The 12,533-nt window shown below is 43.0% G+C and overlaps 1 protein-coding gene across 18 annotated transcripts in view; it reads left to right on the forward strand.

The window, feature by feature from the left end:
* Nucleotides 1–12,533, forward strand: part of LOC129193597 (protocadherin-15-like) — a 346,331-nt gene that overhangs the window by 224,837 nt on the left and 108,961 nt on the right. For 17 of the 18 annotated variants that reach the window (XM_054797865.1, XM_054797866.1, XM_054797859.1 and 14 more), the window contains one exon: nucleotides 2,186–2,302. The exons of the other annotated variant lie outside the window; for it this stretch is intronic. In XM_054797865.1, coding sequence (XP_054653840.1) covers nucleotides 2,186–2,302 — 117 coding nt within the window. The remainder of the gene's footprint in view (nucleotides 1–2,185; nucleotides 2,303–12,533) is intronic. 18 annotated transcript variants of the gene reach the window in all.

Raw genomic sequence — 12,533 nt, forward strand, 5'->3', positions numbered from 1 at the left:
CATTATTTACGAGGGTCCTGTCATTAAAAGACGTGCTTGTGCTCCGTGTATGAAAAGACTGAAATCGCTGAGTCCCATCAAAACAACAGCGGTTGTGTCCTTCAGTGCGGAGGCTATGCTGCATGTTTATGTTTGCATTACAATGTAATCACATGCTCTACGTCAGGGGGCTCAAACTCAATGTACCTGGGGGCCGCTGGAGGTAGAGTGTGGGTGAGGCTGGGTCGCATCAAGGAGTCCTTCCAGTTTCCCAGCATGCCTTGCGGCACTTGTATTGTAAAAAGTTGCTGAAGTTGCACATATAGACTTCACGCACGTATTATTCCCCATAATAGTGGTACTTGTAGTAGTACTTGTAGTAGTACTTGCCTTCAGCCTTGGTCACAACCCGTGCGTTTAGTTTTTTTGGGGAGGCCAGGGCCGCCACGTTTCTCTGAAAAAAACAGAGGCCGCACTAACACGTGCTGCTCACGTACGTTGTCCTCACTCACATGTTGTGTGATGAACCTGACTTTTTCTGACCTTCCGAAGTTCTCCAGAAGTCCCTGCTGCTGCTGCTTCACGATGTCGCCCATCCGTGTTTTGATGCTGCAAGAGCAGCTTCAAGTGGCAGCGGACCTCCAGCAGCACCATCTGAGTCTTCTTTGCTCCTCCTCTCATCTTCCACGGCCCGCCTCTGCTGTGCCCCATCCGCTGCCTTCCGAGCCTCAGATGCAGCCGACCCCCCCTCTCCTGTGTCCTGGGCATCTCGGAAACTAAATCCCGGCACTCATCCGTCAGCTTGGCCCCACCGCAGAATTCAGTGCACACACTCAGTCTGCGGCCAAACTGGGGAAGTGACGAGACGGACGCCCGTCACACATCATCCGTAGCCCGACGCAGTCCGCACGCGGCGAAAGTTCCTCCTGCCATGTCGTGTCTGCATGTGTAACGGACGCCAGCCTGTGAGGCTGTGCCAGTGTACGTTGGTAAACGTCACTCCCTCTGCCTTAAGAGCTGCGCTGAACACACACTTGACAGTTCGGGCCTTTGGCCGTGTGGTCAGCGCTCTCGCCTCCCATTGCGAAGGTCCTGTGTTCGAGCCCCGGTGCGGCTGGTGCGAAACAGGGCGGGTTACACATGCTCCCAAATCCGTACTGAGCCAGTATGCACCATGTGCGGATCCCCAAATTTGACCCACGTTTTTGCAAATAGACAGCACACACTTGCAAGGATGGCGGGTTGCAACCTCCGTCTTATGCGTGGTTACTTACATGCTACATGTTGTGCTGCCCTTTTTGTGTTGGCATCGTGACATAGATGTGACATAGTTAGTTTTCTGTCTAGTACCCCCCATTCATGTCAGCTATTGCTTGCCAGGGACACCCATGGTGCTTGGGGTCCCGCTAACAGTAAACTGTCATGTCGAGTAGGCAAGTAGGTTGAGCGTTATGCTGTAGAGACCATGAGGGAGACCCCTGCTTTACATGGCCAGCATGACCATTTTTACTTAATATCCTTGTCCGTACTTGTATCTCTTGCACGCCACATAAGATCATAGTCATTTTCGTGGCTTCAAAACCACTCAAATTGTTCCTGCGATATGAGACGTGGAAATACTTGGTCACATCCTGTGTTATTTCTCACAGTCAGAACTGGGCTTGGAGTTGTTGAAACCGCAGGTGTGTGCTGTGTTGCCAAAAGTCGGGCATAGACAGCACCGGTGTTAGCTGCCTCATTAGCACTGAGCGGCGCCGGTACGGCCGCACTGCTGTCGCCGTCATTGTGTTGTATTATATGGTTTGAAAATGCCTTTTTTTTCTCTTTTCAATAAAGACATTTGAAAATAACACATTTTAGAGCTGTAATTGTAATATCGTGAAACCGTGACATTTCCAGCCAAGGTTATCATACCGTCAGAATCTCATCCTGGCCCACCCCCACTCTGCTGTCTCCTCTCATTTCTCACTGTCCTCAGTCTCCTCTTGGATCAAATGTGTCTCCTCACTGTGACCAACAACCACATGCCGAGGAATAAAGACAGGAGGTTGCATTGTTAGCATGTTTTCATGACCGTTCAGTGTGGATTTTGTAGACCAATCTCAGTTTGAGTAGGTTTTGTACAGCGAAGCACGGCCTGCCTACATGGAACTGCATGACGCAATAGCAGTCTCAGCACATTTATGCGGTGTCTGCTTATTTTTAGGATATGAACGACTACTCTCCGGTGTTTAGCCAAGCCCTGTACAAAGGCATGGTGGCCCCCAACGCAGAGAAAGGAACGGTCATCACTACAGTGGTTGCCGAGGACCAGGACCCGCCAGTGAGTAACGAACTCTGATGCAGTGTCATTCATAGGATGATTACTACAGTATGTTCCAGTACGTACACGTATGCAGCAGGTATCCACAATCAGGATGCTGAGTGGGATATTTTGGTTTGGTTTGGTTTAGCTGATTTGAACATGAAGGTTACAATGGAATACATCTCATGAATCATCCTTTCACACTTCCACATGTCCAAAAGGAGTCGGAAGAAGCAAAGCTTATTTAATCCTACCCCCCATCCATTCTACATCTAGTACAGTACATGTTGTTCACTTCCTGCATTCCATGTCGTGTTTCCTATGATAGTTTCCTATGATAGTCAGGATAATACATAATAGATAATGTAAGACAGCCCTCCCAAAGAAAAAAAAAAGTATGTATATATATATATATATATATATATATATATATATATACATTAATAATAATAGATAAATAAATAAATAAATAAATGCTTAAAATAAATATGAATAAAGAGCAAAACTTTTTTATAAACTTTTTTTATAAACAAAAAAAAACAACAAAAAAAACAAACCTGACAGAACAATCGTTGTGAAGATGAAGACTCTTCTGCTTGTATTTAGCAAACATCAACTGCTTGTATTGTTGATGAATGTGCTCATCTCTGTACTTTGTTGGACTTCCTTACTCAATCCCTTCCATCATTTCATTCCACATATTTTCCAGAATTAAGTTGTCAAAAAAATGTGTCATGATGACAAAAAAATATATTTTTAAGTCACACTGGACTATGAGTGACATTTATTTGTCAAGGAAAAGTGAAATTTCACCCATCATCCACAATCCTTATGTGAGGCATGAACATACACCTTTCTCTTTTCTACGTGTTCTAAAGATATAAAAACAGCTAAAAAAGAGGCAGCTAGGAATGCATGTAATGGGACGCACCTATTCCGCCTAGAAAGCCTTCTGAAAAAAACCTCCAAAAAGCACCAACAAGGCTCCATTTCCATAATGTGATGCATATGAAGCACATTGTTATTTTATTGTTATTTACTTTGTTACACCCAAGAACTACCTTACTGGCGTAGTGACACCTCACCACACCACAGCGGCTAGCTACTAGCCGGCTCGCGACTAGCTTCACCACACATTAGCCAAAGGTAACGCTACATATTGGAGCTGTGTTGGTGTTTTTGATGCTAGGTGTAGCGTTCCTTTCTATGTTGCTATGTGAAATCAATGCACCCAGGAAGGAAGTTCCCAAAATACTACAAGTATGACATGTTATCATGAATGTAGCTGTTAGCATGGATAGAAAACCACTAAACCTTGTTGGAGCTTTTTGGAGGTGTTTTCATAGGTGCGTCCCATTACCTGCATTCATTAGCTGCCTCTTTTTACCTGTTTTTACACCTTTTAGAAGACACAGAAAAGAAAATGGGCAAAATTCCCCCCAAAAATGTGCACTTTTCTGTTAATGTGGAAAGGCTGGTTATTCAACTACACAATAGTACACACAATTTAACTTACCACATTATTCTTCTACACAATAGCATGGAGAACATACCTGAGAGGCAGCATTGGCAAAATGAACATAACAAGGCAGCGAGTCCAACAACTAAGTTACCACTAACTTCACCAAACTCCCAATCTCATTCCACATCACTGAACAAGCCTTGAGCATGTTCTATTGTATATGACAAGTCACATGACCATCCATGCTACAGTATGAAATAAGTGCAATTTATAGTCGGGAAAATACGGCACTTAAACCACGAAGATGATTCTTGAAAAGAGATTATTTCCAACATTTGACAACAACTTCATTGTGTGTGTGTTTTTTTACTTTAATAATGATTTGTAGTGCATGAGAAAGTGAAAAGGAACGCGTAGCTGTCTTTGACCACAAGGTTATTCACAAACAAGTGTATTGCACTTGTATTGTATTGTAACACAGCAGCAACACAACCAATGCTGTAATAGTGGCAAAGAGCAAATTGCTGAGTCAGCGGTAATACTGCTGGCGAGTTTGTCGTACACTACCGTACGACAAGTGGAAGATGCATGACGGTCACACCGACAGCTGAGCAGCGTGGGGACCATTTTAAAGCGCATACAGAGCTCCATGCTGACCACTCGTGATATGCATCTATTGGAGATGAAAGAAAAAAAAACTGTTGATGCTGTGATTTTTGGAGATATCACTGATTTTGTTTCCAATCTGATACCAATACTGTGCAAATTGACCTAATGCGTCGGGAAAATGTAAAAAGTAGTGTATTTCCTCTCGCATCATGAAGAATACAAGGGATTTAAGTTATGCATTCATTAAATAAATGTAATAATGAGTTTCGGTCATGTATTTATTTATTTGAAACCCTGAAGTACATTGAGGTGGCGGGGCGATTTACAAATTAGCCAAGCTAACATATACAACAGGAGAAAAACAGGACCAAATCATAGAAAATGGTATTTGAAACAAGAACAAAAGAACATAAGTACAATTAATGTTTAATGATGAGGAACTGCTTTCAGAATGAAAACTTGATTGATAATTCACACTTGGCTCCGTTTGCAATCGCTCGTTGTTTCAACAGACAAACAAACATGCCCTCAAATGACTGACGTATCGAAAGTGACTGAAGTATCGGAAGTGTCGATATTTTGATTTGACAATCCATTTCAGAGCATGAAGAGCTGGTATCGGTGGCATGGGTGCTTCAGTACGGATCCGCACATCACTACGAGAGACCCTGGAGCTTATTTGCTTGTTGTTAATTGAATAGAGCTGCTAATTGGATTTTTTGCAGAAGTTAAATCATTTTTCCAGATTACTCAGGAAAGCAGTCTGCACATGTTGGATCAGTTTCCAAGCCAGGAAAAGCAAGTCGTGATTCCCCGCCTGCTTTTTAATGAAGTCAGATTTAAAAGAAAAAAACAAAAAGCCATCACACTGTGACATCTCGCTACACGTCCCTCTTTGAACATCAGACACTTTCATTTGTTCTTTCACGGCTTTGCTCTCGCAACTTCTCCAAACCTGCACGCTTTCATTTGTGTGTGCTCTGCGTGCGCTTTCATTCCACCTCAGCGGCTCTGATTGCAGCGTGTGACTTGTGAGTCACCAGCCTTTGGCCTCTGACAGCGTCATGCTTCACAATATTTTTATATATTTACTTTTATGTTTTATCTTCCCTCTGTGCTCCCTGAGGAGGCTCTCGCAGGAGTAGACAAGTCATGACTTTTGCTTTCTTTTTCCAGTGGAACCCATCATTCAAGCAGCAAAATTAACTCTTTAACTCGTTCGTACCAAAGACGTATTTATACGCTTTTTACATATTTTGCGTGAGACACAAAACGAGGTGATGACGCAACTGCAGATTGAAAAAAGTTACTGTCGCTGCAGTTTTAAGCCATAAAAACAGCCACAAGGGAGCAGAAGTGCATTTGATAAGAGCTCGGCATGGATCTTTTGCATGCATTTACACACTCGACAGCAAGGAGGAGTGTAGCGTGCGCAAGGTTACGCATTGTAGGGAAACTTTAACGCTTCCACACGCGCATGTATGTGCACGCAGCTTAGTTCCAAATGTGAAAATTGTAAATAGCTCATGCTTATATATTTTCAAATAAATTATTTTGATGCAAACAAGCCTTTGAACTGTCACAAAAGAAAAATATGTGTCAAAGTGGAAGTTATGCTTGAAATGTATCTTTTCTCAAAAAGTTGGTTTTCCTCCCGTTTTTTTTGTTGAGAACTGATATTTTCCTGAAACTTTCCTGAAAGAACAGAAAAAGGGATAAACAAATGTGAGTCTGATCTTTCTTTTGGTAGCGTCCATGTTTATGTAGCCATAGAACACAATATTCTGTGTGCCTTGAAAGATCAGTCCAAATGGTGGCCGCGACTGGAGGGGTTGTCTTTTCAATCATGTCTGGCAGTGAATGAGTTAATGTCATTCAAAGCATTTTCTTTCCAACTTCATATTCAACACCTTGTTCTTCATGTTTTCCTCTTTTATAACACTCTGCTCTCACAAAGCAGCTGAATACACTCACTGACCTCCTTGTGCTGCCCTCACAGCTTCCACCTGCACGGAGGTGGATGGAGGCTGTGCTGTCATGGCCTTTGATTGGCCTGCTGCTGCCTTCCCACCAGGGTTTGCGTTGCACATTTGACACCGGGTCAGTCCTCGCTGCAGGTGGTGTAATACATCTTAGCTGTTGTGAAGACGACTATTTGAGCTATTTAACTTTAAGAAGAAGGCTGGCTTCACACCAGATATGGGTCTTGGTCCGCTTGTAAGTGAACTCTGGTGTGTTTTGGTGAACTTGAGCTCAAATGTGAACGCTAAATGAATGTTAAAATGCGTGACAATGGCGTGCTTTCAAAGCAGCTAGTAGATACTGTATAGCAGAAGCTAAAAATAACTGTGGTCAACCAAGCGTCATTTAGGTTTGGAATATTTGCATTGCATCATGTTATGTCATCAAAACTGCCCCATGGTCCTATGATGAAAACACAGTGCATCCCCTCATGACTCATATTTGCTCAATTCAATTCAATTCACTTCCATTCAAGTGTTTTTCACCTTCTTTACCAAAATACTGGCACTTGAAACTTTCTGTGGCTCCATTTTGGTTTACTGACATGAGAAACACGATTGAATTGAAGGTGGTGTCCGTGTGGTGTCTCAATGCCGCATTGTGTCTTTGGGAACACCAGCACCACACATCAGCAATCAGGTCTTCAATTCTACATATGCATGTGGAATTGTTTACTGCATCCATCCATGTTTACTGCATCCATCCATCTTCTACCACTTATCCGAGGTCAGGTCGCCTAAGCAGGGAACCCCAGACTTCCATTTCCCCAGCTACTTCATCCACTTCCTCCCAGCAGATCTCAAGGTGTTCCCAGGTCAGCTGAGAGACAATGGGCCTCATTCACAAAACGTTCTTACGCACAAATGTGTTCTTAAAGCCTTCTTACGAAGATTTTTGGCATTCACGAAACGTGTTCTTAACTCCCAGTTCTTAGATCTAAGAACAAATTCTACGAACGCTCAGGAGGACTCTTACGCACAAGCAAAGCTTGCACTTTCAATGCGCAATCGCCCTCATGATGGATTTTGCAACCTGATCCCAAAAAATGTAGTGCAAATAAAATATCCCAACAACATCCCAATATTTGATGTCCCGCTTCAGGCTTCAGGCTTCCCTCTCTGTTCTTGCAGGTGTGCAGGATCATCAGAATAACATCGCAATGAAACGTGGTGTGTCTATTGCGCACGTAGCACCCCCAGATAACGACATGCGCCCCCAGCCACGTCTTGAGCCAGAGCACGGGGCTGCTGTATTAATTAGGCAGCGTCTAATCAAATGTAACCACAGAAAAAATACATTGTCACACACAAACTATGTATTTTGACTTTATTTTTCCATCATGATTGTGTAAATATTTTCTAGAGTTTCCAAAATGGTTTGGTTTCTGATTGATGGCCCGCCTCCCGTTTCCTCCAGATCCCTCCGGTGCAGTCCAATCTTTTTTTTTAGTCTATTTTAAGTCAAAACACTTTTTTTTAACCTCTGCGGTGGCGCGTTTCTCCATGGAAACGGCATTTATGTTTCCTGCAATGGTGCTCCATGCCGACTCTTTTTGGATGGCCTGATGACCGGTGGATACACGTGAAAATAAGGTGGTCTTGTGTTCGCTCACTCCTTGTAAAAGCACCTCTATTTCAGTAGAATTGAACTTTTTCTTTCGTTTGTTGTCCAGCTGCTTCTCAGTCTTGCCCTTGCGCGTTGCCATCTCCGCCTCCAGCTGCCACATTTTTGACCTTATATAGGAAATAATAGGCGGTGACCTATGCAAATTAGGCCTCACATGCACGGGCATCGCAGTTGGCATTCATCAACCTAAGAACACCGGTGCGAACGATTATCCCTACTTAAGAACGTGTCGTGAATGCCGCGCAGTTTCCAACCCGCGCCTTCTTAAGTACACTTCTTAAGAAGACTTTTAAGAAGATGTTTGTGAATGAGGTCCAATGATTCTACTCTGAGTTTCTCCTGAATGACAGTGCTTCTCACCTTATCTGGAAGGGAGAGCCCAGTCAACCTACGGAGAAAACTCATTTCAGCCGCTTGTACCCGCCATCTTGTCTGTTCGGTCACTACCCAAAGGTCTTGGCCATAGGTGAGGGTAGGAATGTCCATTGACCGTAAATTGATCGCTTTGCCTTTAGGTTCAGCTCCCTCTTCACCACAACAGACCGATGTAGAGTCCGCCGCACCAATCCACCTGTCGATCTCATGTTCCATCCTTCCCTCACTCATGAACAAGACGTCCAGGTACTAAAACTGCTCCACTTGGGGCAGGATCTCATCCCCGACCCAGAGATAACACTCCACCGTTTTCCGGGCGAGAACCTTGGATTTGGATTTGCTGATTATCATGCCAGCGTCTGCAGACTGATCTAGTGAGGGTTGAAGGTCACGGCCCGATGAAGCCAGCAGGACCACATTATCTGCAAAAAGCGAGACCCAGTCCTCCAGCCACCAAACAGGAACCCCTCAACGCTCTGTCTGTAAAAGGTAAAGGTAATGAACAGAATCAGTGACAAAGGGAATCCGTGGTGTAGTCCAACCCTCACTGGTAACCAATCCGACTTGCTGCCAATGCGGACCAAACTCTGACATACAGAGACCGAACCGCCTCAATTAGGTGGTCCGATACCACATACTCCCGGAGTACTCTGCACTGATTTTGAATGCCCTCTACAAGTCCACAAAACACATGTAGACTGGTTGGGCAAACTGCCATGCACCCTCAAGGACCCTGCTGAGAGTGTAGAGCTGGTCCACAGTTTCACCACCAAAACCACACTGCGCCTCCTGAATCCGAGATTCAACTCTCCAGTGGATCCTCAACACACCCTCCCATCTCGCCTCTTCGAAAAATGTTTACTGGATATAAAACTATTATTGTAAAACCATAAAAATGTGTTTTGTGTTCACATTTTCGGCTTTCTAGAACGGATTAATTGTATTTACATTATTTCTTCTGGGGAAAATGGATTTAGTTTGTTGGTTTTAGTTAGTTGGACCCTGATGCTAACCAAGGTTCTACTGTACAGGCGTTGTAAGTCGCAACCTCATGCCTCTGTCATGTATAAATAAAGAAAAGCAAAATAGCAAATGGAAGACTGTAGAAAAGCCAAACTGAATGGTGACCATTCAGTTTGGCTTTTCTACAGTCAGCGTCACCAGCAGTGTGAGCCTGGAGTTTGTTGGTAATAGCACGGTTTGAGGTGCATGAGTGACAGGCGCAAAAACCCAGTCACAAGTAATTGGATGGGGTTTTTTTTGTTTGTTTTTATTCATTTATGTAAGCTAGCTTTGCAAAAAAAGGGTGCAATTTTGCCAAATCATGCACATCTCCTGTGTCCCCTGTGCTACTATGTTTTATAACATGTAATTATTATTAATAAACCCCAACGTTTGACCCCATACGACAGATTGGCTTTCTGTCTCAGCTCAATGCGCTGCATGAATTAGCGTGAGTGACAGGCGCAGTGTGTTTCCGCCGTCTTGTTCTTGTCGTGGTCAGCCCCGAAAATCCCGTCTTAATTGGACAGGAACGGCAAAAACTCCTTGAACACCATCGGGGCAAAGTTTTGGATAGTTTCTTTCAACTTTCATCCAAAATGACGGAACAAGGAACTTCTCCCCACACGCAACACACAAGGGATTCAGATCATTAGCATGCCTGGAAGCCACAGAAGCATATTCTGAGCAGCTGCTGTCATCATTTCCGTTGAATTTGGCTTTCTTATCCCCCCATTGTGGTGTTGACAACTTTCCTAGATAGTTCCCCAGACAAAGACAGGTAAACAGTCAGCGTCTGTGAGGGAGCGCTCTGACTGAAGCAGCGCTTCGATTTCCTAACAGGAGTGGACTAACCCAGTGTCTTATTGACCCGAGGCTCAGAGCGTTTTATTGACAGAGTGTCTGTCAAAGGCTAATGCAATATGTATCACAGGACGTGCGCTACGTCTCTGTCAAAACTTCTAACAGTGTGAATATTGTGGTGGGAGAAAAGAGCCGTTCTCCTCGAGTCTGTTGGGAGATTTCCAAACGGTCCGCTACGTGTTTGTTCAGTGCTTCATCACTCTGGATGAGTTTACCATGGAGACAAACAGTCGGCCAAGCTTTATTTAGAGCACTTTTCTTTATGGTGATTCGTCTTACTCCCCTACTACTACTACTACTACTACTACTACTGTGCATCTCTGAAGTATTGTACAGCAAAGCGGTGAATGGCTGTGGGCTTTTATAAAAACACACACAAGTGAAGGAAAGCATGGAGGATGAAATGGAAGAGAATGAAATAGGCGAGTTTATTTCCAGAGCACAATTTGTACACAAGGTAATTGAAAGTGCTTTACAGAGAAGAGGTCATAAATTCATTCCATAAAATCATTACATAAAATGCCATCAAACAAAAAAAAAAGAAGCGTGTGGATCTAATAGTTAGAGTTGTGATATGCACAGTTGAATAGAAGTTTTGTCAGCTTGGTTTCGAACATTGCCAAAGTTGCCGAAGTCGTATTTTTGGCAGTTCTACATTGCCAATGTTGAGGATTATCGCACATCTTCTGGAAGACTCTTCCAGATTTTGGCAGCATGAAACTGAAACGCAGCCTCACTGTGTTTAGTTCGCAGGAGACCCCTCCCTGAGCTTCTCAGAGCCCGAGATGGTTTATGTGGCTCTAACATGTCAGAGATGCTTTGGCTTGTACACAAGCAGAGTCTATTCTCTGAGCGAGAGGAAGCCAGTGCAGAGACCTGAGTACTGGACTAATATGCTCATATTTCCTGGCACAAGACATTGTGCATCTCTAATTTCCCCATTTGATGAATGATTTGATGGACTTGTGTTGCAGCGCTTCCCGTGTGATGGTCTGTCGGAAAACGTGTGTTTGTGTTGGGGAGGTGCTGCAGCCACATGAGGACAATGAAGAAAAACTGGAGCTCTTGGTTTACTTTCTCTGAACATGCTTCTCGTGGGACATGATGTAATAATGTGCATTATGTAACATGCATTTCCACCCCATGATGTGATAACACCGCATTCGGAAAATGATTGAAAGTATTTTGTAATAAACTACTACAATAAAATAATAAAAGTTATTGCACTTTTTGTTAAAGATAATGTAGCAATTTGGTGCGTTATGCAATTAATCAACTCGGGATGTCCCGATCCACATTTTTTTACTTCCGATCCAAGTTGTTTTTTAGTCTTGATGGTCTGATCCGGTAACAATCCTTTTTTTTGTTTTGTTTTTTGTTCCAAACATGAATTTCTGGAATTGAATACGTTTACGAAAATAGCTCTTCAAAGCATTAAAAATGATGCAAGCAAAGTGTTGCTGAATGTACTTTTTTATTACACAGCATGACCAACATTAATTGGTTGGCTTTGCAACAAAACTCTCAGGCAGATCCCTAATCCAATAAAAGATCCAATAAAAGTCCATCCAATAAAAGATCAAATTGGAAAAAGTGGGCGTGCAAATACTTTTAGGGGAGGACTACTCACTAGACATGGCTTAATGTTGTCGTGATGGTTTTTCTAATGAAGCATCAATTTATTTACGTAATAAATTGTTACATTTTCTTACAAAAAAGCGCACTGTCCCCATTGCGTAATAACTTATGCAATATGTTACATGCTATTACAAAATGCGTTCAAGAATTGTATTACCATATACCGCAAATCATTACAAAAATACGTTATTACGTAATGAGGTGAAAATGAAATGAAGCATTAAGCACCGTTCTATTACATAATGTGGTGCTTGCACAATTCAGCATGTCCCAAAAGGAGCATACAAAGGGCCACTAGGTGGCAGAAGTGCATTTAAGAAGCGCTCGGCACAGATCATGTGGATGGATGGAACACACATGACAGCAAGGAGGAAGTGAGAGAGCGTGGAGGAGTGTAGCGTTACGCATTGTAGGGACATTTTAACGCATGCACACGCGTGCAAATTTAGTTCCAACACAGAGTTTAGTTCCAAATGTGAAACTTGTAAATAGTTGATGGTGTTATATTTGTAAATAAATTGTTATTTTGATGTGTTTTGTGTTGTTTATGTTGGTATAGTTGTTTAGATATTTGAGCTGTCATAAAAGCAACAAATATGTGTGTCAAAGTGAAAGTTATGCTTGAACACAAAAAGCTGTTTTTCTCCCTTT

The sequence above is a fragment of the Dunckerocampus dactyliophorus genome, chromosome 14, assembly GCF_027744805.1.
Source record: "Dunckerocampus dactyliophorus isolate RoL2022-P2 chromosome 14, RoL_Ddac_1.1, whole genome shotgun sequence".
NCBI classification, from domain to species: Eukaryota; Metazoa; Chordata; class Actinopteri; order Syngnathiformes; family Syngnathidae; genus Dunckerocampus; species Dunckerocampus dactyliophorus.